This window comes from Pan troglodytes, chromosome 21, assembly GCF_028858775.2.
Source record: "Pan troglodytes isolate AG18354 chromosome 21, NHGRI_mPanTro3-v2.0_pri, whole genome shotgun sequence".
Taxonomy (NCBI): Eukaryota; Metazoa; Chordata; class Mammalia; order Primates; family Hominidae; genus Pan; species Pan troglodytes.
Window position 1 is genome coordinate 7,549,675 of NC_072419.2, and position 23,193 is coordinate 7,572,867.

At 49.3% G+C, this 23,193-nt stretch overlaps 2 protein-coding genes across 2 annotated transcripts in view; one reads left to right on the top strand and one right to left on the bottom strand.

Annotated features, from left to right (window-relative positions):
- FAM110A (family with sequence similarity 110 member A) overlaps positions 1–23,193 on the top strand; it is a 139,152-nt gene that overhangs the window by 52,180 nt on the left and 63,779 nt on the right. The gene's annotated exons all lie outside the window — the stretch shown is intronic.
- The window catches only part of ANGPT4 (angiopoietin 4), a 40,151-nt gene continuing 35,121 nt past the window's right edge, over positions 18,164–23,193 (bottom strand). The window contains exons 8-9 of the mRNA XM_016937275.4: positions 21,457–21,587; positions 18,164–20,293 (exon numbers count right to left, since the gene is read on the bottom strand). Of these exons, the coding sequence (XP_016792764.1) occupies positions 20,133–20,293; positions 21,457–21,587 (292 nt within the window). The 3' untranslated portion in view covers positions 18,164–20,132. The remainder of the gene's footprint in view (positions 20,294–21,456; positions 21,588–23,193) is intronic.

Sequence of the window (23,193 nt, forward strand, 5' to 3'; positions counted from 1 at the left end):
ATGTACCAACTACTGATCCCACCCCGAGATATTGCAGTGAACAAAATGGACCAAAACACCTGCTCTTGTGAAGCTCACAGCCTAGGTTGTGGACAGACGTTAATTGATCATCCTAATAATTTTATGACCATTGAGAGTAGATTCCGGAAGGAGAGATTGCTGACCTGGCGGGTTGATCTGAGAAGCCAAAGATATTTAAGCTGAGATGTGAAGGGTAGGTAGGAGACAACGAGGAGAAGAAAGATAGGAGTGGAAAATGATTCTAGATGGAGGGCATGTGCGAAGGCCCTGTGGTGGGAGGAGTAGATTCCAGGAACACAGAGAAGGTGGGTGGGGCTGGGCCTGAAGCACCAGGGCCAGATGGTGTGGGGCTGCTGGAGCCTTTGAACAATGTGAGGGTCTGTCTTGCCAGGCAGCCTGAAATAAAACTGAAAGGCCTAACTGCTCCACAAGGCCCTCATGATCTGGGACCTTGTTACTCCTCCAGTCTCCCCTTTACCTACTCTGCTGCAGCCATGCTGCCTCCTTCCTGTTCCAGGAACACCCTGGACACATTCCTACCTCAGGGCCTTTGCACTTGCCATTGCCTTTACTAGTATCGATCCTACCCAGATATTCTGATGACTCATTCTGTCACTTCATTTCCATCTCTGCCTCTTCAAAGGGGCCTTCCCTACCAACCCACCACAACCCCCCTGCCCCTCCAGCTAAGCAGTCAGCATCCAGCAGTCTCTACTTCCCTGGCCTGGTTTATTTCTCTTCCTAGCACATATCACCTCCTGGCTTATATTAACCAGAGGCCACATTGTCTGTTTCTCTTCTGGATCTCTCACTAGAGTGCAGCTCAGCAGGCAGGGACTTGGCCTTGCTCTAGGCTGTGTCCTCAGCCTCAGGGGAAGAGTAGGCATTCCATAAACATTTGTGAATAAAGAAATGAGTGAAAATGAGTGAGTGAATGCTGGAAAGAACTAGCTCCTGGAAATTAGGAGGTCTGGGTTCAAGTTCTAGCTGGGCGATCCTTTCTGTTCCTTGGTTTCTCCAGTTGAGCTGTGAGGCATTTGTGGTCTCTAGGGAGGTTCTAGGACAGAAAAGGAGTACTCCAGGCTGTGGAGGGGGCCTATGTAGGAAGAAGGGAGCTGGGGCCTTCTCTTTGGCCTTCTGGCGTTTGAAAATAGCCTAGCTCAGCCCCTAGCTTGGGCCCCTACCCTCCCTGGGGTGCCAAGCTGGAGCCAGGGGGCTTTGTCTGGAGCCTGCCAGCCTGGTGCTGGGCTGGGATCAAGGCCACCTGACAGCTGGGCCAGGCAGTCCTGGAAGGTTCTTAAGGGCAAACAGGACCTGCTGGATGTCCCAGACTTCCCTCCCCACCTATTGTCCCTCCTCCCTCAGTGTCCACCGGCAGGATAAATCCCTTAATCCTCTACAGGCCTGCAGCTCTTGCAGCTTGCAAATCTTTTTCTTGGTTTGTTTCTAATTTCACCCCTGCTCAGTAGCTACTTTACTGGTGGGGACACTGAGGCTCAGAGATGACAACTGCCTCACTGAGGTTACATTGCAGTTATGATTCAGGCCCAAGTCTTGCCCAGCCCTGTCCTGTCACTGCGTGCACGTGTGTGTGTGTGTGTGTGTGTGTGTGTGTGTGTGTGGTCTCACTATCAAACAGTGCCCTCCCTTAACCACCAGTGCCCCGGGTCTCTGATAAGATGTGATGACTATGAGCACCTGGAGCCAGGTGGCCTGGGTTCAAATCCCACCTTTGCTACTTCTATACTGTGTGGATTGCTGGGCCACCCCCACCTCAGTGTCTGCTAATAGGACAAATCCCTTAATCCTGGGCACTGGGGCACTATCAGGACTAGCATTGTATACATTGCACAGGTTTTAAAAAATGTAATTTGTAGGCTGGGCACAGTGGCTTACACCTGTAATCCCAGCATTTTGGGAGGCCCAGGTGGGTGGATCATGAGGTCAGGAGTTCAAGACCAGCCTGGCCAACATGGTGAAACCCCATCACTACTAAAAATCCAAAAATTCACCAGGCATGGTGGCGAGCACCTGTAGTCCCAGCTACTCGGGAGGCTGAGGCAGGAGAATCGCTTGAGCCCAGAAGCTGAGGTTGCACTGAGCCGAGATTGTGCCACTGCTCTCCAGCCTGGGCAATAGAGCAAGACTCTGTCTCAAAAAAAGGTAATTTGTTGTCAATATTTACACATCTAAACCATTGGAAGAATAATGTATATATAAACTAGCTAATGAACACTTACCAAGCCCCAAGCACCAACTGTGTGTCCAGTACAGAGCCAGCTGCTCCAGGGGAGTTCGTTCCTGGGAGGGGGCGTCATGATGAAGTGGGCGTGGTTCCCATTTCCTCCAGCGTAGTCTCAGAAGCGGGAAGCCACGTGACTGAGGTTACAGCAGGGAGGGCAGAGGCCCCCGGCACTCACCCCTCTGGGGTCCAAGCCCCGCTGGCATGTGTTGTGTCCCTGGGTAGGTGTGTCACTCCCTGTCTGTGTCTCCAGTGTTCCTGTTGGCAAATCAGGGGTGGGACGGAGGTAAATGGAGAGGCCCTGCCCAGTCTGCTGTAATCCAGGATCTCGGACTCAGTGGGGCCAAAGCTTCCAAGTTCTCCTGATTAGTGAGGCTGCAAAAAATGTTTGGCATGTTATTCTCTCACCGTTTAAATGTGGGCAAGTAACAACTTACATGTAAAATTACCCCCATATACCAAGCATTTAAGTTATTTATTATATCATTGTTTACAATAGCAAATAATTGGAAATTATTTGAGAAATGGCTAAAGAAACTCAGGCCCAGGTATGCAAGGGAATCCTAGGCAGCCCTCAAAAGACATCCTGCAAACACCTGATGTGGAATCACAAGATACACAACACAGGTCAGTGAACAAAACACGTTGTGGCATGATACCCACAGTGTGCTGCTGCTTGTGGAAGCAGGAACGCGTGTCCATGTGCTCTTGTACTGGCACAGAACCCTGGAGAATTATCCTGGGAACCCTGCATGCTGGCTGCCCCTGGGGAGGGGAACCCGAGGGTTGGGCTCAAGGGTGGGAGGCAAGACTCACTATTTACTTTGCACACCTTTTGAATTTTGAATCATGTGAATGTGTTATCTGTGCAGAAAAAATAAAAATACATTTAAAGTAAAGTGAAAGTAGACAAGAAACCTGAAACAGAGACAGACAAGCAAGCCTGCAGGCCCAGCCAGCTACCGCCCCCGGGCAACCTCATGCCACACTGTGGGCTCTGCCCAGCTTGGTTTTGTGGCTCCACCCTCTACGGTCATATTTGGGTTTCCACACACACAGCACCCAAAGGAAATCCCAGCTAACGCACATCAGGTTCTGGGCTGGGCCACCCACCAAGGTGGTTGGTGGGCATGACACCGCCCCGGGAATGGCGTCGTCCAAATGCCTGAGCAATGACACGGCCTCAGATGGAATGATGCCACTGCCCACAGTCTCACAGGCCCTCCCATCTCGCCTTTGTTCTGCAGCCTCCAGGTGGGTGTATGGACACTCCAAAACAGCCATCCCTGTCAATGAATCAGCCTGCAGGGACTGAATTCATTCCTTCATTCATCAATATCCATTGAGCACCTACTGTGTGCCAAACACTCTTCTAGGAACTGAAGATGCAACAGAAAACAAAACAGATAAACATCCCTGCCCTCGAGAAGCTGACATTCCAGAGGGGACACAGACAATACTTGCCAGAGTGAAAATGCTAAGGAGAAAAATGAAGCAGGGAAGGATGGGGAACTAGAGATGTTTTTTCCTTTTTTTATTGAGGTTGAATTGATAAACAATAAAATTGGCCCATTTTAGGTGTACAGTTGGATGCATTTTGACGGTTGTATGGCACTACAAACAAGTGCTAGAATTCCTGTATCATCCCACCATGTTCCTTCACGCCCCCTCACAGTCAACCCCTGACTCCCACCCGCTCCCACCCAAAGAAACTACAGATCAGTTTTCTTTCACTGTAGATCAGCTTTGTCTTTTCCAGAGTTCATGCAAATGGAATCTGGCTTCTCTCAGTCAGCATCATGGACTTGATTGAGATTCGCCCGTGTTGCTGAGTGTATCTGTAGCTTGTTCCTTTTTACTGACGAGTAGTATTCCACAGTGTGGATGCACTGTATTTTGTTTATTCATCCAACTTGTTGACGGACATACAGGTTGTTCCCATTTCTTGGCTATTACAAATAAAGCTACTATAAACATTTGTGAACAACTCTTTGTGTGGATGCATATTTTCATTTCTCTTGGGTAACTACCACGGAGTGGAATTGCTAGACCTCGTGGTAAGGGTAACTTTATTAGAAGCAGATCTCATGCTTTTAAACAGGATGGTCAGATAAGGCGTCACCGGCTCGGTGATATTTCAGGAGAGGCCAGAAGGAGGTAAGGGGTGTCTGTAGGGAAGAGTGTTCTGGGCTGAGGAAACAGAGTCAGTATGTGCCTGGAGTGTTTGAGGAACAGCATGGAGGCCATCAAGGAGGGAGTGAAGGACGTGAGGGGAGAGGGCTAGGAGGTGTGCTCCATGTGGAATGAGGCTAGAGGGTATAGGGTCACATACATCATGGTGAGGACATTGGTTTTTTTTTCTTTTGACATGGAGTCTCGCTCTGTCACCCAGGCTGGAGTGCAGTGACACAATTTCGGCTCACTGCAACCTCCGCCTCCTGCATTAAAGTAATTCCCCGGCTTAGCCTCCCAAGTAGCTGGGACTACAGGCACGTGCCCCCACGCCCATTTTATATTTTTGTAGAGATGGGGTTTTGCCATGTTGGCCAGGCTGGTCTCAAATGCCTGACGTCAGGTGATCCGCCCACCTCAGCCTCCTGAAGTGTTGGGATTACAGGTGAGAGCCACTGCACCTGGCTGAGGACATTGGTTTTTCCTCTGAGAACCCGTGGGAGGAATCTGAGCAGAGGTGGGACAGGATCAGACTTGCATTTTAACACCTTCCCCCATCTCCAGCTACCAAGTGGAGAATGGGCTGCAGGGCTGCAGGGAGGAGGCTACTGTAATAGTCCTGGCAGGAGATGAAGGAGTTGGACTGGGGTGGAGGCGGTGGGGGCTGAGGGGTGTGGGATTCTGGATCTTTCTGGATCTGCCCCGAATGTGGAGCCAACAGGGGATGTATTGGATGTGAGATGTGGGAAAAGTAGGGACATGAAAGAAGGCTAGGACCCGAGGTGACCTCTAGGAACTGAGAGTGGCCCTCCAGCTCCCAGCTGGCAAGGAAACATGCACCTCAGACCGGCAACCACAAGAAGTTGACCTGTGCTGACAACCAAAGGAACTTAGAGTGGACCCTGAGCCGCACAAAGGATCACAGCCTAGCTGACACGGTGATTTCAGCCTGGTGAGACCTAAGCAGAGAAGCCAATCATTTCATGCCAGGGCTTCTGACCTGCAGAAACTGTAAGAAAATAAATGGGTGCTAAGTCACTAAGTTTGTGATAATTTGTTATGTAGCAATAGATGACTGATACGGGCATACTAGAATCCTACAGTGTGAGAGCTAAAAGAGTGCTTGGCAACCACTAAGCCCACCCCCCCCATGTACATATGGGGAAACTGAGGCTCAGAGAGCACAGAGGACTTGAGGCCTGGTTCCTGAAGGGAGGCGACATCAGGCAGAAACTGTCCCAGCTCTGGAGGTCTCGTGAGTCCCAGCCTCTCCTCTCTTAGGAGGCTGTAGTACCTGCCCCTCTGCCAACCCCTGCTCATCAGGACTCCCAGAGAGCCAGCTCCTGGCTACCCACTATCTACCCTCGGCTCCCCAAGCAGCGAGTTCAGGCAGGCTCCCCACTGGTGCAGGCCCTCACCCCCACAGCAGAGCATGGGCCAAGGGTGCACGAGCCAGGCCTGAATCTGAGACCCCAGGGAAGAGAGGAAAAATCACAACCTTGGGCCTGGCTAGAATCCCAACTCTGCCACTCACCAGCTATGTGATGCTGGTTGAGGGACTCCCCTTTGCTGAGCTGCAGTGTCCACATGTGTAAGATGGGAGTGGGGATGCTTTCCTGCAATGGTCAATGAGCTAATGAAGGTGAAACTCTTGGTGGGAGCACTGTGAATGCATGTATCCAACCTCTTCCTCTGCATGGGCCTCAGCTTCCCCATCTGCTAAAGGGTCTTGTGTTCTTGATGTGTTTGGGGGGGCCCTTGCAGCTCTAACTATATGAGGATTCAAATTCCGGCTCTGCTTCTCACTAAGCTGTGTGACCTTGAATATGTTACTCAAGCTCTCTGAGTCCCAGTTTTCTCACCCATAAAACGGGGCTATGAATAATACCTCCTATTACAGGAGAGATGCAGGTCAGATACCTAGTAGAGTGACTGAGAAAATGTTAGCTAGTTGTGTTATCATCATGATCACCATTTCTAGTGTGTGAGTTTGGTTGTGCCTGCTGGAAGGGGCAACACGGCCGAGCCTCCCAGGGTGAGAAAGTTTGGTTTTCTTAGAGACAGACGTTTGTAGGCTGAGCAAGGCATGCATGCATTTCTGGGAAAACAAAATTAGTTCATTTCCCTCCAAATCCCTGCCTGTGCAACCACCTAAAGCCAGGCTCTGAGTATCACAGTGCTTATAAATGGTAAACCCACAGGCAGGTTTGTGAAAATGAAAATATGCATTTATTTCTGTTCCCAGTTCTGAGAACTACTTCCTGTTTCCCTCTAGAGGAAGGCAATGGCTTGTGCACATGCCTGGAGGTGGGAATGTGTGTCATGGACACAAACTGGGGTGGTTATCACTGTGATGTTCCCACTGGCCATGTCTGAATTGTCCACGCAATCCTCTGACCATAGCTGATTCACTGGTGTTAACAGACACCTGATGGCAGGCTGGGCACTCAACAGTCTCTATTGGAAATTTGAAACTTGAATGGGGCACACAGACAGAGAGTGGCTGGAGATGCATCATTCCTGGCCAGCACCCTAGAGAGGAAAGCCACAGGCCCTGCCCCTGAGCTCCCCAGAGATGCCTTTTCCTGTTCTTCCCACAAGAGTACTCGTTTTGGGGGTTTGCTCTTCCCTCATCCTGGAAATGCCTTTCAATAAATCCACTGCTGGGCTCCTTGGTTAGTCAGTTTTTCGGTGTTTGCCACCCAGTTCACCTTGGCCAATGTGGTGGCTAGGGAGACAGCATTGCTGGGGGTTAAGGGGAGACTGTGCAATGGAGCAGTGGCCCTCTATGGAGTAGTTCTGGGCAGAAAGAGCACTGGACCAGAGTCTGGTTCTTCATGATGTACTGCCGTGTGACCTTGGGCAAATCACTTAACTTCTCTGTCTGGGATGGAGCCAGGGGGCACCTCAGTAAGCAGATGGGGACACTAAGGATCAGAGAGAGGAAGGGCTTTACTTAAAGCCACACAACAGGTTTAGGACAGACCCGGGAGAGCTGGGCCCTGCAAATCCCAGCCCTCAGAGGGAAAATTTCCTGGGTTAGGAAGCTTATTTCTAATTATCACCAGGACCTGTTTACCCCAGATGAACAGGGTCCCCAGGCACTTGGCAGATCACAGATTTCTTTCCCAACCAATTGTCACATTTGGCCTTGGCAACAGCATCAATGGCCCAGGAGGGGGCTGAGTAAACTGAGCCCAGAGAGGGACAGAGTCTTGTGCAGGGTCATACCACAAGTTCATGGCAGAACTAGAGTCTGGGCCAGATCTAAAAAACTGTTGCTTTTTGCTCTAAATTTAAGGAGGGTGAATTGGGGGTAGTGGCTAATGAGTTCTCCAGAGGAATTTTTAAACTGTTTGCTTTCATTTTGATGATAATCCTAAACATGTAACTCAAGCATATCATGAATCATCTGCAGAGCCACAGGTAAGTCCTGCCTGAGCTTGCGTTTGGACTTGGGATCACACTGGCAGCAAAGAATAGCATTTGTTGAGAACTAACTACGGCCCAGGCACTACGCTTTGCATTTTTTATCTATTTTTAAAAATTTTATTTAATCCTCACAACAACCCTATAAGATAAATGCCATCAGCATCCCCATTTCACAGATCAGGCAGTCAAGGCGCAGAGAGGTTAAGGTTAAGTCACTTGAAGCAATGTTAACAGCGAGCCTGTGATCTTGCCCACTACACTTTACCATTGTAATCAGAGGAGAAAATGGCAGAGGTGGCTTTGATATGTAAAGATGAATTCCTGCTAAGTGAAGGCCAGTGATGCAGAAGTACAGGGTGGGGAGAAATTTCACCATGGGTGAAACGGTGCCAAATGGTGGGAGAACAAAGCCATCATCAGCATGCAGAGTTGGGTGGAAGTGGGTGACAAACCCAAACAAAATGGCATCGCAATTGAGTGTCCCACATTCACACTGCTGGTGGCAACTCTGGTTTAGCAAAGCAACATCAACCATATCATTAATTAATGAATATTGTTGCATTGATGATATGGCCGCATAGCTTAATGCTTAGGGATGCAGGCTTAAGACTCATAGTTTCTGACTTCAAATGTGTTTTCCTCTTGGCCTAGTCCTCAGACTATGGGCAAATCACTCAACCTCTCTAAGCCTCAGTTTTGTTCATCTTTAAAATGGAATTGTAATAGCACCTGATAGACTGCTGATTGCCTATGCAATTCCCTTCTTTTCCTGTTTTTTGTTGACCAAACCCTGATTTTATTCCCAATGGTGATATATCTAGCTAAGTAAGACTTTATTCCCAGCCTCACTTACAGCTACTGGTGGCTCAGTTTACTCAGCCCCCTCCTGGGCCATTGATGCTGTTGCCAAGGCCAAATGTGACAATTGGTTGGGAAAGAAATCTGTGATCTGCCAAGTACCTGGGGACCCTGTTCATCTGGGGTAAACAGGTCCTGGTGATAATTAGAAATAAGCTTCCTAACCCAGGAAATTTTCGCAGAGAGTGGAAGTTATTCAGTGAGAGACTTCTGAGGACTATCCCTAGAGGGGGCCAATGCATCTGGGAGGAAAGCCCACTTGCTCTTCTTTCTCCTTCTTCCTATATGGAACTCAGGCATTATGGCAGCAGCCCCAGCAGCCATCTAGGATCAAGAAGTGACCTTCAGGATGAAGACACATGATAAGGATGAAGCAACATGAGGCTGGAAGGAACCTGAAACATTGATGATACCATAGAGACTGCAGCAGCCCTGGGCTGACTCTTCCCTGACTTTTTTTTTTTTTTAAAGTCAGCCTTTTATTTTAGGACAGTTTTAGATGTGAGAATCATTGCAAAGATAGTACAGAGAGTGCCTGCATACCCCACACCCAGTTTCTCCTATTATTAACATCTTATAGGCCAGGCGAGGTGGCTTACACCTGTAATCCCAGCACTTTGGGAGTCCGAGGTAGGAGGATCACTTAAGGCCAAGAGTTTGAGACCAGCCTGGGCAACAGAGCAAGGCCCTCTTCCTACAAAAATAAAAATAAAAAATTTAGCTGGGTGTCATGGCATACCAGTAGTCCTAGTTACTCAGGAGGCTGAGGTGGAAGGATTACTTGAGCCCAGGAGTTTGGGGCTTCAGTGAGCTATGATCGCACCACTGTACTCTAGTGTGGGTGACAGAGCAAGACCCTGTCTGTAAAAAAACCCGAAAACCAAAACCAGAAAATCTTATATTAGGGTATGATACATATTAAAACCAAAAAATCTTATATTAGGGCATGGTACATATGTCACAATGAATGAGCCATACTGTCATTATTAACTGAAAAGCCCATACTTCATTCAGATTTCCTCAGTTTCTCCCTAATATCCCTTTTCTGTTCCAGGATCCCATCCAGGCTCCCACATTACATTTAGTTGTGTCTCCTTAGGCTCCACCTGGTCGTGACGGTTTCAAAGACTTTCCTTGTTTTTGATGAACCTCACAGTTTTGAGGACAACTGGTCAGGTATTTTGTAACATGTTCCTCAATAGGGATTTTTTCTGGTGATTTTCTTGTGATTAGACAGGGATGATGTGTTTCGGGAGGAAGACCACAGAGGTGAAGTGTCAATGTCATCGCTTCAGATGGGGGGACATTCTATCAATACGACTTCTCACTGTGGATGTTGACCTTGATTGCTGGCACGTTTCTCCACTGCAAAGCCACTGTTTCTGTCCTCCATTCCACGCCATACTCTTTGGAAGAAAGTCACTCCATGCAGCCCATGCTTAAGGAGTGGGAGTTATGTTCCACCTCCTGAAGGGTGACGCACTTAAGCTACTTAAGCTATTAAGTATTTTTTATGTAGCAAAAGCTAACAGATAAACAAACCCTTTTGTTGCGTAGATCTATGTTATTTGGGTTTTCTATTACATGCAGTCAAACCCAATTTTAAATGGATGCAGAATTTATTTCTCAGGGAGGTTGTGATAATTGAATCAGAGAGGCAGGGACAGTACCTACAGCAGTGTTTGGGTGAATAAACAGTAACAATAATCATCGTTGGCCAGGTGTGGTGGCTCATGCCTATAATCCCAGCCCTTTGGGAGGCCAAAGCCAGTGGACTACTTGAGCCCAGGAGTTTGAGACCAGCCTGGGCAACTTGGCAAAACCCTGTCTCTACAAAAAATACAAAAGTTAGCTGGGCATGGTGGCACATGTCTCTAGTCCCAGCTACTTGGGAGGCTGAGGTGGGAGGATCTCTTGAGCCTGGAAGGCAGAGGTTACAGCGGGCTATGATTGCATCACTGCACTCCAGCCTGGGTGACAGAGTGAGACTCTGTCTCAAAAAAAAAAATCATGGTTATTAATAACTTAATTATAAATAATAATAATTATTAGTTTTATAGTGCATTAGTATTTAATTGATAATTTTGTTTCAGTCTTTTTGGTTGTTTGGGAACTATAAGCCTAAGGAGTTGATAGCTCACTTCATGAATGCACACAAATAAGGAGTTTACCGTCAATGCCCTCCTAAGGGCCTAAGATCACCAGGAATGCACCTGTAGTTAAGCAAGTGGTTCTGTTACTCACTGGGACAAGAAAGTGCACAGCATGGGGAACCCTGGAATGTCTTAGTGAGAGGGTTAGAAAAGGCTTATTATAGGATTGGTCTCCTGTTAGGTGACTTGATTAGGGTTTGAGGATGTGGGGTTTTTCTTCAGATTGGACGCTCTCAGGAAGTGGGGGTAATTATGCAGTTGCGATCTTAACAAGTCTTGTCTATAGAGAAGGCAGACTCTGGCAAGGCTAATGCTGTCATTGGGAAAGAAGCAGTGGTCACTTGTATTAGCTGGGACTGGGGGGTGTTTGGTCATTTTCGTGGCTTGGAAATGTGCATGATTTGTCTTTGTTCAGACATGATTACAGAGTGTTCCACTTTTCGTCTTGATTCATCAATCACTGAGGACCCCATCTGATGTTGGTGTTCTGGGGAATCATTAACATTGGACAGGACGTAAGCTGTTCTCTGTGCATGCTGGGCTGACGTGCAGCAACACCCAGTCCTAGCTGATGACTATCCAGGATGGCCCCTGGATGTCAGGGCTGCTTTCCTCTTTCTCAATTTCAGTCAACGTTAGTGGGTCTCAGAGGATCCCTTCCTCCTTTTAAAGCTCTCCATATATTAAGTTGGAGCAACAAGCTCATTCCTGCTCAAACTGGGCAGGCATTTTTAGATTCTTTTCTACTCCCAGAAGTTTTCCTTTCCCATTATTTGGTCTTGAGCTGGTCTCAGGAAGAAGTAATGAAGGTGAGAGAACCGCAGTGGGATCCTGGGAAAGGTGGCACATGTGGATCACTGAGGCCTGGGCTCGGATGGTGAGGATTTGAAGATTCCCAAAGGCCACACCTAAGGGTCACCAGAGGGTGTCCAGCCCCCATTATCCAGATGGGGGAACTGAGACCCAGGAGGGAAGGGCTCTGTGTTGGGTCCCAAGGTGTGCCATTCCAGTTATCAACTGCCCTCCCTTACCTGACTGGCAGAGTCCCTTTCTTCCAGTTTGACGGAAAATACTGTTTGGCTCTTTTTTTGTGGGATGGAGTGTAGAAATTGGGGAAAAGAAGAAAATATAAAATCTTACATTAAGCATCCTAAGCCAATTCATGTGGTCGAAGAAGCAGAAAAGCAGCAGAATGCGATGCCAAACACATCCTCTCTAGGCACGTGTGTTATACCAGGTTGCTGCGAGGGCCCAGAAGACACATCTGTTGTAGCTGAATAAGTTCCAGCGTTGAACCTCAGCACACACATGTGCATCTGGGCACCTGTGCACAGAGCTTGTATGCACAGAGCAGGAACACATGCATGCTACAAAAGGATCAAGAGTCAAACTCCAAACTGGCTGCCCTTATTGATAACTTCCAGCTGATGGAAGGTGGAAAGGCGAAGGTAGATGTGTTTTGGATATAAAAGGCCTGTCTTCTCTGTTTACTGTCTATGTGACCTTGAGCAAATTGATTGACCTCTCTAAGACTCAGTTTTCTGCAATATAATATGGTTCTCTTCTCTCAGAGTAAGGATGGAGTTCAGTGAGGAAACAGAAATGTAAGCATTGCATCATTCGGAATGCTCTGGGCTGCAAGTAACAGAACACCAACTCCGCTGTCTTAAATGAAAAAGAAATTGATCATCTAGAGATAGGCTTCAGGGATGACAGGACTCAGGACCTCAATGATGTCAGTAAAGCTCCAGGCCCCTTCTGACCCTCCACTCAACCACTCACTCTCCCACCTCCCTGTCAGATTGGTCCCAAATGTGGTTCTCCTGGTGGTCCACACTGGAGTAGCATCCATGCTGTGTAGTGTCTTCTCCATCAACAGAAGAGAGAATCTTTCTTTTTCTTTTCTTCTTTCTTTTTTTTTTAGACAGAGTCTTGCTCTGTCTTCTAGGCTGGAGTGCAGTGGTGCGATCTCAGCTCACTATAACCTCTGCCTCCTGTATTCAAGCAATTCTTGTGCTTCAGTCTCCCAAGTAGCTGGGATTATGGGTGCCTGCCACCACTCCTGGCTGATTTTTGTATTTTTAGTAGAGACAGTGTTTCATCATGTTGACCAGGTTGGTCTCAAACTCCTGACCTCAGGTGATCCACCCACCTCAGCCTCCCAAAGTGCTGAGATTACAGGCATGAGCCACCATGCCCAGCCAGCAGAAGAGGTAACTTTTCTGTATCCCTGAAATGCTAAGTCTTCCTCTTTAGTATGAGTGAACTAATTGAAGTCACATGACCAGCCCTGGCAGTAGGAACCATGGCCAGGGGAATATCATGTGCTGACTGGCTGCAGTTTTGGTCCCTGAACACATCAGTGGCTGGGGGACCCCTTCAGACTAAAGGACCTAGCCCTGGAGCTGGGGACTGATATTAGGAAGGGAAAGGGAAAGGGCATGATTCATGTCCCTCACTGCTCAGGGTCTTGCTGTGTAGCATCTCTTCTGAGATGTGGGTCAGACAGGGTGTTGGCCATCGCTAGAAAGGACCCCTCCTACAAGGACAAGACTTGAACAGGGATCCTGAAGACTTCTGGGGTTTCTATCTAGAGTCCAAATGGGTCTCTAGAGTCAGCCTGTTGACAGGCTGAGTTGAGTGGCAGCATCTCTAGTGGATCTGGCTCTCTGCCTGTGAGCACTTGTGTGCGTGAGCAAGTGCCTCACAGACCTGCATGTGTACATGGAAGATGTATTTTTACCTCCATGTTTGCGTCTGTAGCAACAAGTATGAAATGCACATACATGTTCACGCACATGTCAATGTACGTGGCTACTACTCAGGTAACCATACAGTGTTTCAAATGTGCATATATGTTCATATATGTGCATATATGCAATATCTGGATAGATGTATATGGCATAATGGCACATGTATATATTAATAAATCAATCATTTTAGAGTATTAACTATATATGAGTTATATTATGCCTAAGATGTATTAATAAAAACAATGTTTGTCAAGTACTTGCTATATGCCAGGTACTATTCTAAGCACATACGTTCTAAATTAATATACGTATTACTTTAAGGATACGTAACCTGGTGTCTTTTTGGGGTCCAGGGATGAAGCGTATCTTCACTCACCTTTAATTAAATTCAGTTGTTTCATTCTTCATTTGTGAATGTAGGGCATTCACAAATTCACAAATTCATTCTTTCAATTGTGAATGTAGGGCACAAGCCACAGGAGTGTCAGGAGTGCCTGGAACTTTGTCACCATTAGAAATCATAGCTATTTTTGTATCTTGTTATAATGATTATAGATATCTCAAAATATTAACACTCATCATTTGTTTTGACCTACCACTGATCTTGTTATTTAATGTATTAGCAAAGAAGCATATATAGTACAATATCAAAACTGTGTTCTTAAAATATATATATATATATATGTGTGTGTGTGTGTGTGTGTGTGTGTGTGTGTGTTTGAGATGAAGTCTTGCTATGTTGCCCAGGGTGGCCTTGACCCCCTGGGCTCAAGTGATCCTCTCACTTCAGCCTCCCAAGTAACTGGGACTACAGGTACACACCACTGTGCCCAGCTTAAAATATTTTGATGACAGTATATATATATTTTTTGAGACAGAGTCTCGCTCTGTCACCCAGGCTGGAGTGCAGTGGCACAATCTCAGTTCACTGCAAGCTCTGCCTCCTGGGTTCATGCCGTTCTCCTGCCTCAGCCTCCCGAGTAGCTGGGACTACAGTTGCCCGCCACCATGCCTTGCTAATCTTTTTTTGTATTTTTGGTAGAGACAGGGTTTCACCGTGTTAGCCAGGAGGGTCTTGATCTCCTGACCTCGTGATCCGCCCACCTCGGTCTCCTAAATTGCTGGGATTATAGGCATGAGCCACCGCGCCCGGCCAATGACTGTGTTTTTAATATAATTTGTTTCATTCATAATCCAATGCATTTAATTTTATTTTAAGCATGTGAAGACACCATTCTAAGGAGGGGTCCATGGCTTCACCAGATGCCAAAGACGCCCATGCCACAGCAAAGAAAAATTCATTGATCAATCCTTCAATGACCCCATGAAGCAGCAGTGTTACCAGTTTGCTACAGAGGGGAACCTGAGGCACAGGGAGGTAGTGCAACTTGTTTAAGGTCACATGGATATCGAGTGGTTGTGCATTATTATATCTGTCAGTTGTTTTTATAGCCTATGGGCTGATGTGGGCTTGTCCTTTGTGTCACATCAGAAAGCAAGTCTGGTCAATTATTTTCTTTCTCAAGGTTAAGTGAGATCAAGAAAAATAATACACATATATTGCATGGATTATTTGTGGTCATCATTTGCTAATCCTTATACCTGTGCCATATTGGATTAATTATTACAGATTTGTGAGCTGCTTTATTAAGGAGGGGAAGTAGAGTGAACAAATCATGGCAAGTCACTTCACCTCATCTTCTCATTTAAGGATGCTGATACTGGTGTTGCCAAGGTGATGCTGTCAGCTTTCGGAAGCATCTTTAAATGGGAGTGGCGAAGGCCCACACAGATCGAGGGGGAGGAAAACTCAGAAAAAAGGGTCAAATCCCTCGGCCTCAGAGACAAACCATCCTGGTGGGGACCATCCCTCACCCCCCGCACATGGCCACTTTCTACCTCGCCCGTGGTGGTTGTCTCTGGGGTGTACTCAGGGAACTCTCTCCCCAGTGTGGAAACTGCCTTTGCTGGGAACAATGCAGAGACCTCAGAAATGATGGATCCATCAAGTGCCAGTGGGAGAGACTGAGTGGTCTTGGAGGCCTTTCCAGGAAGTTCCTCCTGCCCTTGGTATAGGAGTTTGGTGGTAGATGCCCAGATGCCCAGAGTGCTCTGGGAGAGGAAGGCAGCTCACAAATGCAAATGCGCTGGAGGTGGTGCTTGGCTGTGTTGCCTTGGATGAGACCCTTTCCCTCTCTGAGCCCTAATTTCTTTTTTCTTTTTCTTTTTCTTTCTTTTTTTTTTTTTTTTGAGACAGAGTCTGGTTCTATCGCCCAGGCTGGAGTGCAGTGACAAGATGTCGGCTCAGTGCAACCTCCGCCTCCCGGTTCAAGCAATTCTTCTGCCTCAGGCTCCCGAGGAGCTGGGGCTACAGGCATGTGTCACCATGCCCAGCTAGTTTTTGTATCTTTAGTAGAGATGGGGGTTCACCATGTTGCCCAGGGTGGTCTTGAAATTCTGAGCTCAGGCAACCCACCAGCCTTGGCCTCCCAAAGTGCTAGGATTACAGACTAGGAGCCACTGTGCCCAGTGCCTAATTTCTTCATCACTGAAATGGGAAGAAAACTAACCTGGTGCAGGGAGAAGTGACAAGGGTTTTCCATAGGAACCCGCAGATGCAGGTATCCTAGAGGCTGGTACCTATGAGCTGTGGCCCCCAGGAGACCCAGGCTAGGCTCGAGACCACACCAGCCGTGCCCTCTACAGTGCCTTGTGCTGCCCAGGATCCTCAGGCTAGTCTTGTCTGCAGCCATTGTGAGTCAGCCTCACTGTCAGAAGGGCTTTCAGAGGTTGCTAGGTGCTCTGTCCATGGGAAACTGAGGTTCAGAGAGGGCCAGGGGCTCTGATCCAATGGCAGAGCCAGACTGATAACAGGGTCTAATATTCCTGGGCAGGACACAGCTGTGCCCTTGATAGTCAGAGGCAATCTGGGATGAACTGGATCCTGGGGTCAGGACCTGGGGACAGGGAGGCCGAGAGAGGGCACAGAGGTGGAGAGAAGAGAGATGGGAGCCAGGGACAGGGAACGAGGGAAGGCTGCCTAGCATCCCTGCTTCCTGAAGTCATGACTTGGGTGACACTGACCCCACTGCTGGTGCCAGGCATGATCATGAGACCGAGGTCTGGTCAAGCAGAGTAAGAGTGATAAGCACAGGGATGGACACAAGACCAATCCTGGCTGCAGAAAATCATTCCTTTACTGGAATCATGGAGATGGGGGAGCTCCCCGGGTCAGGGATGCTGAGCTGGGAGGACACGAGCCTGGGGCTGCCAGAGCCTTCTTGTGAGGAAAGATCCTGGCTGAGAATGAAGTCAACGGGGCAGATGGAGTGGCTGAGAGGTGGAGCTGACATCATTTGAGCCTCTGGATCTAACCTCACTTGCCTTTACCCTTAGACTTTCCAGTTATGTGAGTCAATTTATGCCTTAGGGCTAGAATTTCTATCCCTTATACCTGAGTCCTGGCATGGAAGAGGAAGGAAGGTAAGAAAGAAGGATGAATATTTAAGAACAGGTGTCTGAGGCTGGGTATGGTGGCTCATGCCTGTAATCCCAGCACTTTGGGAGGCTGAGGCAGGTGGATCACATGAGGCCAGGAGTTTGAGACCAGCCTGGCCAACATGGTGAAAACCCGTTTCTACTAAAAATACAAAAGTTTTCCGGGCGTGGTGGTAGGCGTCTGTAATCCCAGTTACTCAGGAGGCTGAGGTAGGAGAATCACTTGAACCAGGAGGCAGAGATTGCAGTGATCCGAGATCATGCCACTGCACTCCAGCCTGGGTGACAGAGTGAGACTCTGTCTCAAAAAAAAAAAAAAAAATTACATAAAGAACAGGTGTCTGAGGATAACTCAAATCAGCTTCCTGCCCCCTTATAAAATGGGAGTAGAGAGGGACTTGGGCCTTCAACCCACCCAGAGGAGTTCTGTCCCTGGGGCCTCACAGCTTTGCCCTGTCTCCTCTCTAGCTTGCAGTCAGCCTAGAAACTACAATAGAAAAATAAATGATGTGGATACAAAAATAAAATGCCTTTTCCTCACCTGAGTGCAGGAGAAGGGGCAGCATGTGCTGGAGAATGCCTTCCTTACCCCATTCTCCTCTTTGAGGACAAACATTTATTAGGCACCTGCTTCATGCCAGGCTCTATTAAGAAGATGACATACATGGTCTCATTTCCTCCTTGCCATAGCCCAGCCAGGAAGGAATATTATCATCTCCACTTTACAGATGGGAAAACTGAGGCTTTGATGATGAGAAGATAACTGGTGCCTTGAGAGGCTGAGCCACTGGACCAAAGTGTCAGAGCTGGAGCAGGTTTGTCCGACTCCACAGCCCTGCCCACCACACCACACTGCACACAGTAGAGGCTAAATAAAGGTCTGCTGGGCAAATGCTGCTTAAGGCAATTTGAGCTCTCTGGGCAGCAATCTGCCCCTAAAGATTTCCCATCATGCCTGAAATGCCACCATTAGCAACCATGTCCTTTGAGTCTTGAAGGGGAAAAGTGCTAATTCCCAGGAATGAGATCAAAGTCAGTCTGTGCTGGGTTTACTCAAGGATCAGCTGAGAGTGGGACTCAGGGCTGGGGCGAGCCAGGGGGATGAAGGGGTCCCATTCCCATTGGCTCAGTCTCATCCAGGAGAAAACCTTCTGAGGACAGAGGTGTATCCTGGCGGTAGGGCAGGTGGGCTCCTGGCTATGCCTGGGTGTTGGCTGATGACAACAGGGCAGACAGCATGACACAGTGATGGGGGCAGGTGACAGAGTAGCTGTGGATCCTTTCTGACTCCATCCTCTGAAAGAAGCTATGAGGGCCCTGGTCTCCCAAACTCAGGCAGAGGCCTTATCTCCTCCCCTGCAGCTCCCCACCTACCACCACAGAGGCAGCATCACTGCTGGATGGGGAAGGGAGGGAGGCTAGGGGTTAGGGCTTGGAGGCGGAGAGGATCTGGACTTGGAGACAGATGTCCTGCCTAACAGTCCCTGTAATTGAGCCTGGGGGAGTTGAGGTTACAGGGAGTCCTGAGGGAAGCCACCCAGGTAGAGATCAGCTTCCTGGGACTTGAAGGAGCCTTGGAGGACATGAGCCTATAACACAGACAGGGACTTAGTTCTAGACCCTTCTTCAGGGATGGTATCTGTTTTAACTGAAAGGTTATTTCCAGTTGTTTTTAGAGGTTGTTTGAGGCTGTCACTGTGGCCCTTGTAGCCAAAAAGGGTGAGTATAGCTGGGGTGGGGATGGGGTCGTAGGGCTCCTCCTTATGCCAGGGGAGCACTAGCTTTGTCCAAGAGCATCTACAGTCCTGTGAGATGCTCTGGGACAAACCGAGCCCATTTTCAAATAAGTAAATTTGGACAAAGCTGCCCACTCTAGCCCCTTCATGGGTAGTCACAAGGCACTTGGCCATATTAAAGGCTCTGATCAGTCCTGCAGTGAAGAGTGCCTTTTCACTTTGACTTAACCTGCTGTTTCCTTTTCTCATCGCTCATAGGTACTTTTAGAGACAAGCCATAGTTATTCCCTGTGACACATCCTCTAGGACATGCTGGAGGTGAAGGAGCATGTCCTTTTGGGTCTCCTAAAGACCCTGAGCTCCAAACATTGGAGCCTAGAAGTGGTGAAGTGGTAAAGCCTAGAAGTGGTGAAGTGGTAAAGCCTAGAAGTGGTGAAGTGGTGGAGCCTAGAAGTGGTGAAGTGGTAAAGCCTAGAAGTGGTGAAGTGGTAAAGCCTAGAAGTGGTGAAGTGGTAAAGCCTAGAAGTGGTGAAGTGGTGGAGCCTAGAAGTGGTGAAGTGGTGGAGCCTAGAAGTGGTGAAGTGGTAAAGCCTAGAAGTGGTGAAGTGGTAAAGCCTAGAAGTGGTGAAGTGGTAAAGCCTAGAAGTGGTGAAGTGGTGGAGCCTAGAAGTGGTGAAGTGGTAAAGCCTAGAAGTGGTGAAGTGGTAAAGCCTAGAAGTGGTGAAGTGTGAAGGGGAAATAATGATTAACCCACCCATTTAGGGGTGGATGCAGCCCCTTCAGACTTGAAAAGAAAGTTCAAGGACATCTCAAGACTAGGAAATCTTGGAACAGGAGCATAGAATGGGAGATGGCCTTCTTGCCAATCCAAGGGAGAGAACCTGGGCCATCTGGGCAGCTTCCGATGTGCAAATACCTTCCCACCTGCCTGCAACCCCACCATTGGTCATGGGAATCAAGTTTGGTCTGTTCTCAGCCCATTCAAGGTACTGTGACCCTCAGGCAGGGAGCCCCTGAAGGGGGAGGGAGAGAAGAGGGGCGAGGACTACATCAGAGGGATGGGCCCCGAACACCCTCCATGTCACAGACGGAGGGGAGTGGGGGGGCAGATGACCCTTCTGGACTTCTGGGTCAAGGAGGGCTGGCTCAGGAAGCCCAGGGTGTCAGGGAAGGTGGTGGCACAGTGTCTTGCATCTGGGTCCAGGTTGTCCAGGAGTGCCAAGTCCGAGCTTCTCCTGTGTGGTCCGGCCTCTGGCACAGCTGCTCGTTAGATGTCCAAAGGCCGTATCATCATGCGAGAGGCACGCAGTGAGTAGCTGGGGCCCTTGAAGTAGTGCCAGCGGATGCCGTCCATCTTGTACTTGTTGTCGGGAGCGTGGTAGTAGACGCCGTTGAGGTTTGACAGGCCACAGGCGTCAAACCACCACCCTGGTGGAAGAGGGAGGAAAGGCGCTTGGTGGAGGTGGGAGCCCAGCCAGTGGCAAGAGGGCAGCCCCTGTGTCCCAAAGAGAACAAAGACTAATCGGGGCTGTTGCCTCCTCTGGGAAGCCAGCTGGCTGGGGATGGGGCTGGGTGGGAGTGGGGGTGGGGTGGACAACAGCCCCTCTGCTCAGCCGGGGCCTCTAGAGGGCAGCAAGGGGCTCTGGCCACTCCTCGAGCCCCTTTGCTCCTCCCGGCCTTCTCCCTGAGCCCTTGGTGTCCCTGTCTTCCTCCCTCACTGAACCTGTCTTTGCAGCTCCCCAACCTCCCCTCATCGCTCTCCTCACTGCTTTCTAGTGGTCTCTGTCACTCTCTCTGAGTCTCTCACTCTCCAGGTTCATCTCTTTCTCTCTTATGATCTCTGTGCTTGGGTCTGTCTCTGTGTGTCCCGTTGCGTTCATCTTTCTCTGATGGTCTTTGTCCCTCTCTGCCTTTCGTGTCTCTGGCCCTCCCTTCCTCTGGGCCCCCATCTTTCACATGCTGTGTTTGTCTCCCGGCCTCTCCTTGGGCTAAGTCTTTCTCCCCCATCTCCCTCTGTACTTCTCTGCCCCGGTATAGCTCTCCATCTGCTGCTCAATGACTCTGACAGCCTTGGTGTCTCTCTCTTTCTCCATCTGTCCTCTGTGTCTCAGAAGGTCTCTCCCCCTGTCTCTGTTCTTCCTACTTTGTCTCTGTCTCCCATTCACCCCATTTCCTGTTCTCTCACCTCTGTGCCTACCAAGGAACACTGCCTGAGCCACAGCTGGTGGGGAGCTGCCCCTCTGCCTCCCTCTGGTCTCCTGATCCTGGTTCGGCTTGCCTGGGGTTGGGACTGATAGGGTATAGGGTGCCTCCCCGCCGGGGCCCCGCACTCAGTGTTCCTTTAGCCTTGTCTCTGAGGAAAACTGGTGGTGCCAGCTTTAGGAGGAGGTGAGACCTGGAGGGGACTTCAAGGACTCAGTGGGGGAAGGCACCGAAGGGGCACAGCCAGGTGAGCTTATGGGTGGGCAAAGCCCAGACCTGCACCCATCCTCCTGACAGCACCTGGGCGCACAAGAACCTGGGGAGGGAATGGGAGTGTCAATCTGGGTGAGCCCGTGGGTGGGCGGAGCTTCACCCCACCCTGCACCTACCTCCAGACATCACCTGGGCACACTTGCAGAGACAGTGGTCGTTGTCTGAGTCAAGGGTGCTAAAGCTGGTGTTCTGCAGGACCAGGCTGCTCTGGCGCCCTGCTGAGCCGCTGTACCCGACCACAGAAAGCCTGGAGGCCACCCAGAGGTGGTGGTGGCAGAAGGGCCCAGAGTCAGGTTGGGGCTGTGTCGAGCAAGAACTTCCCCAGTGGCTTTGTCCCAGGCTGGGCTTCCCCTCCAGGTGTTCTTGGAGGGACAGCCCCAGCCTGGGTGGAGTGCTTGGGCTGTTTCCCTTCCTGGATTGCCTTCCCTGCCTGCTGCCTCCCAGGGACAAAGCACTTACTGTATGCCAGGCCTCCCCTATCTCACTGAACCTGAGTCTTGGAGAGAAGTGATAATGGTCACAATAATGGTAATAATGGCTAATACATATACATTTTTTTCTTTAGGGACAGCATCTTGCTCTGTTGCCAGGCTGGAGTGCAGTGGCACAATCACGGCTCATTACAACCTTGACCTCTTGGGCTCAAGCAATCCTCCCACCTCAGCCTCCTGAGTAAATGGGACAATAGGCAGGGGCCACCATGCCCAGCTAATGTTTGTATTTTTTGTAAAATACAAACACAGGGTCTCACTATGTTGCCCAGGCTGGTCTTGAACACCTGAGCTCAAGCAATCTGCCTGCCTTGGCCTCCCAAAGCACTGGGATTACAGATGTGAGCCACCGTGCCCGGCAACGTTTCTTTTTCTTTTTTTTTTTTTTTCTATTCTTTGCATCTACTACGTGTTCAAAGTGCTTTGCATAGGTTAACTCATTCTACTTTAATCCTCACAACACCCTATTTCCATTTTACACATGCGAAAACAGAAATCCCAAGAGCCAAAGAAACCTGCTCAAGTCTCAGAATGAATGAGGGTCAGAGCCACACGCCAGCCTAGTGTGGCCTGACTTGGGAGTCTACGTGCATTTTGTTCCCCAGCTGATGATGATCTGGCAACCCCAGCCCCATTGCACCCCCTCACATTCACCCACCTCTTCCAAGAAGCCTTCCCTGACTACACCAGCCCCCATGGATCTGGGCTCCAGGGCACCCCAGCTCTGCAGCTTCGACATCTGCTGCCAGCCAGGTGAGGGTTTCTATTTCTTTGCCAGGCTCTGTGGCCTTGGTGGGCATGTCCAAGCCTGCCTGGTGATGAAGACCATGAGATCTGGGGGCAGAAAGCCTGGATTCAAATTCCAGCTCTACCACTTAGAGCTGCATGGCCTTGGAGGATTGGCTCACCCCACTGAGCCTCAGTTTCTTCATCTGTTCCAGTGGTAATGATAGTGAAATTAGCAGTGCTGCCCTCGTTTATTATTGATTTGGTGATGTCAGTGTGTGAAGTGTGCAGAGCAGTGTCACGGGGTGAGTGCTCAACATTCAGTGCTTGTTATTATTTGGCCCTTGGCAGACGGCTGGGCCTGGTTGGAGAGAATGCGGGGTGTTTGTATGGCAGGGTTGGCGGAGGCTGCACTGGCAGCTGAAGTAGGGAGCCAATTTGGGAGCAATTAAGAAGGTCCTGCTGAGGCTGGGTAGGGTGGCTTACGCCTGTAATCCCCGCACTTTGGGAGGCTGAGGCAGGCTGATTGCTTGAGCCCAGGAGTTCGAGATCAGCCTGGGCAACATAGGGAAACCCTGTTTCTACAAAAAATACAAAAATCAGCTGGGCATGGTGGTGCATGCCTGTAATCCCAGC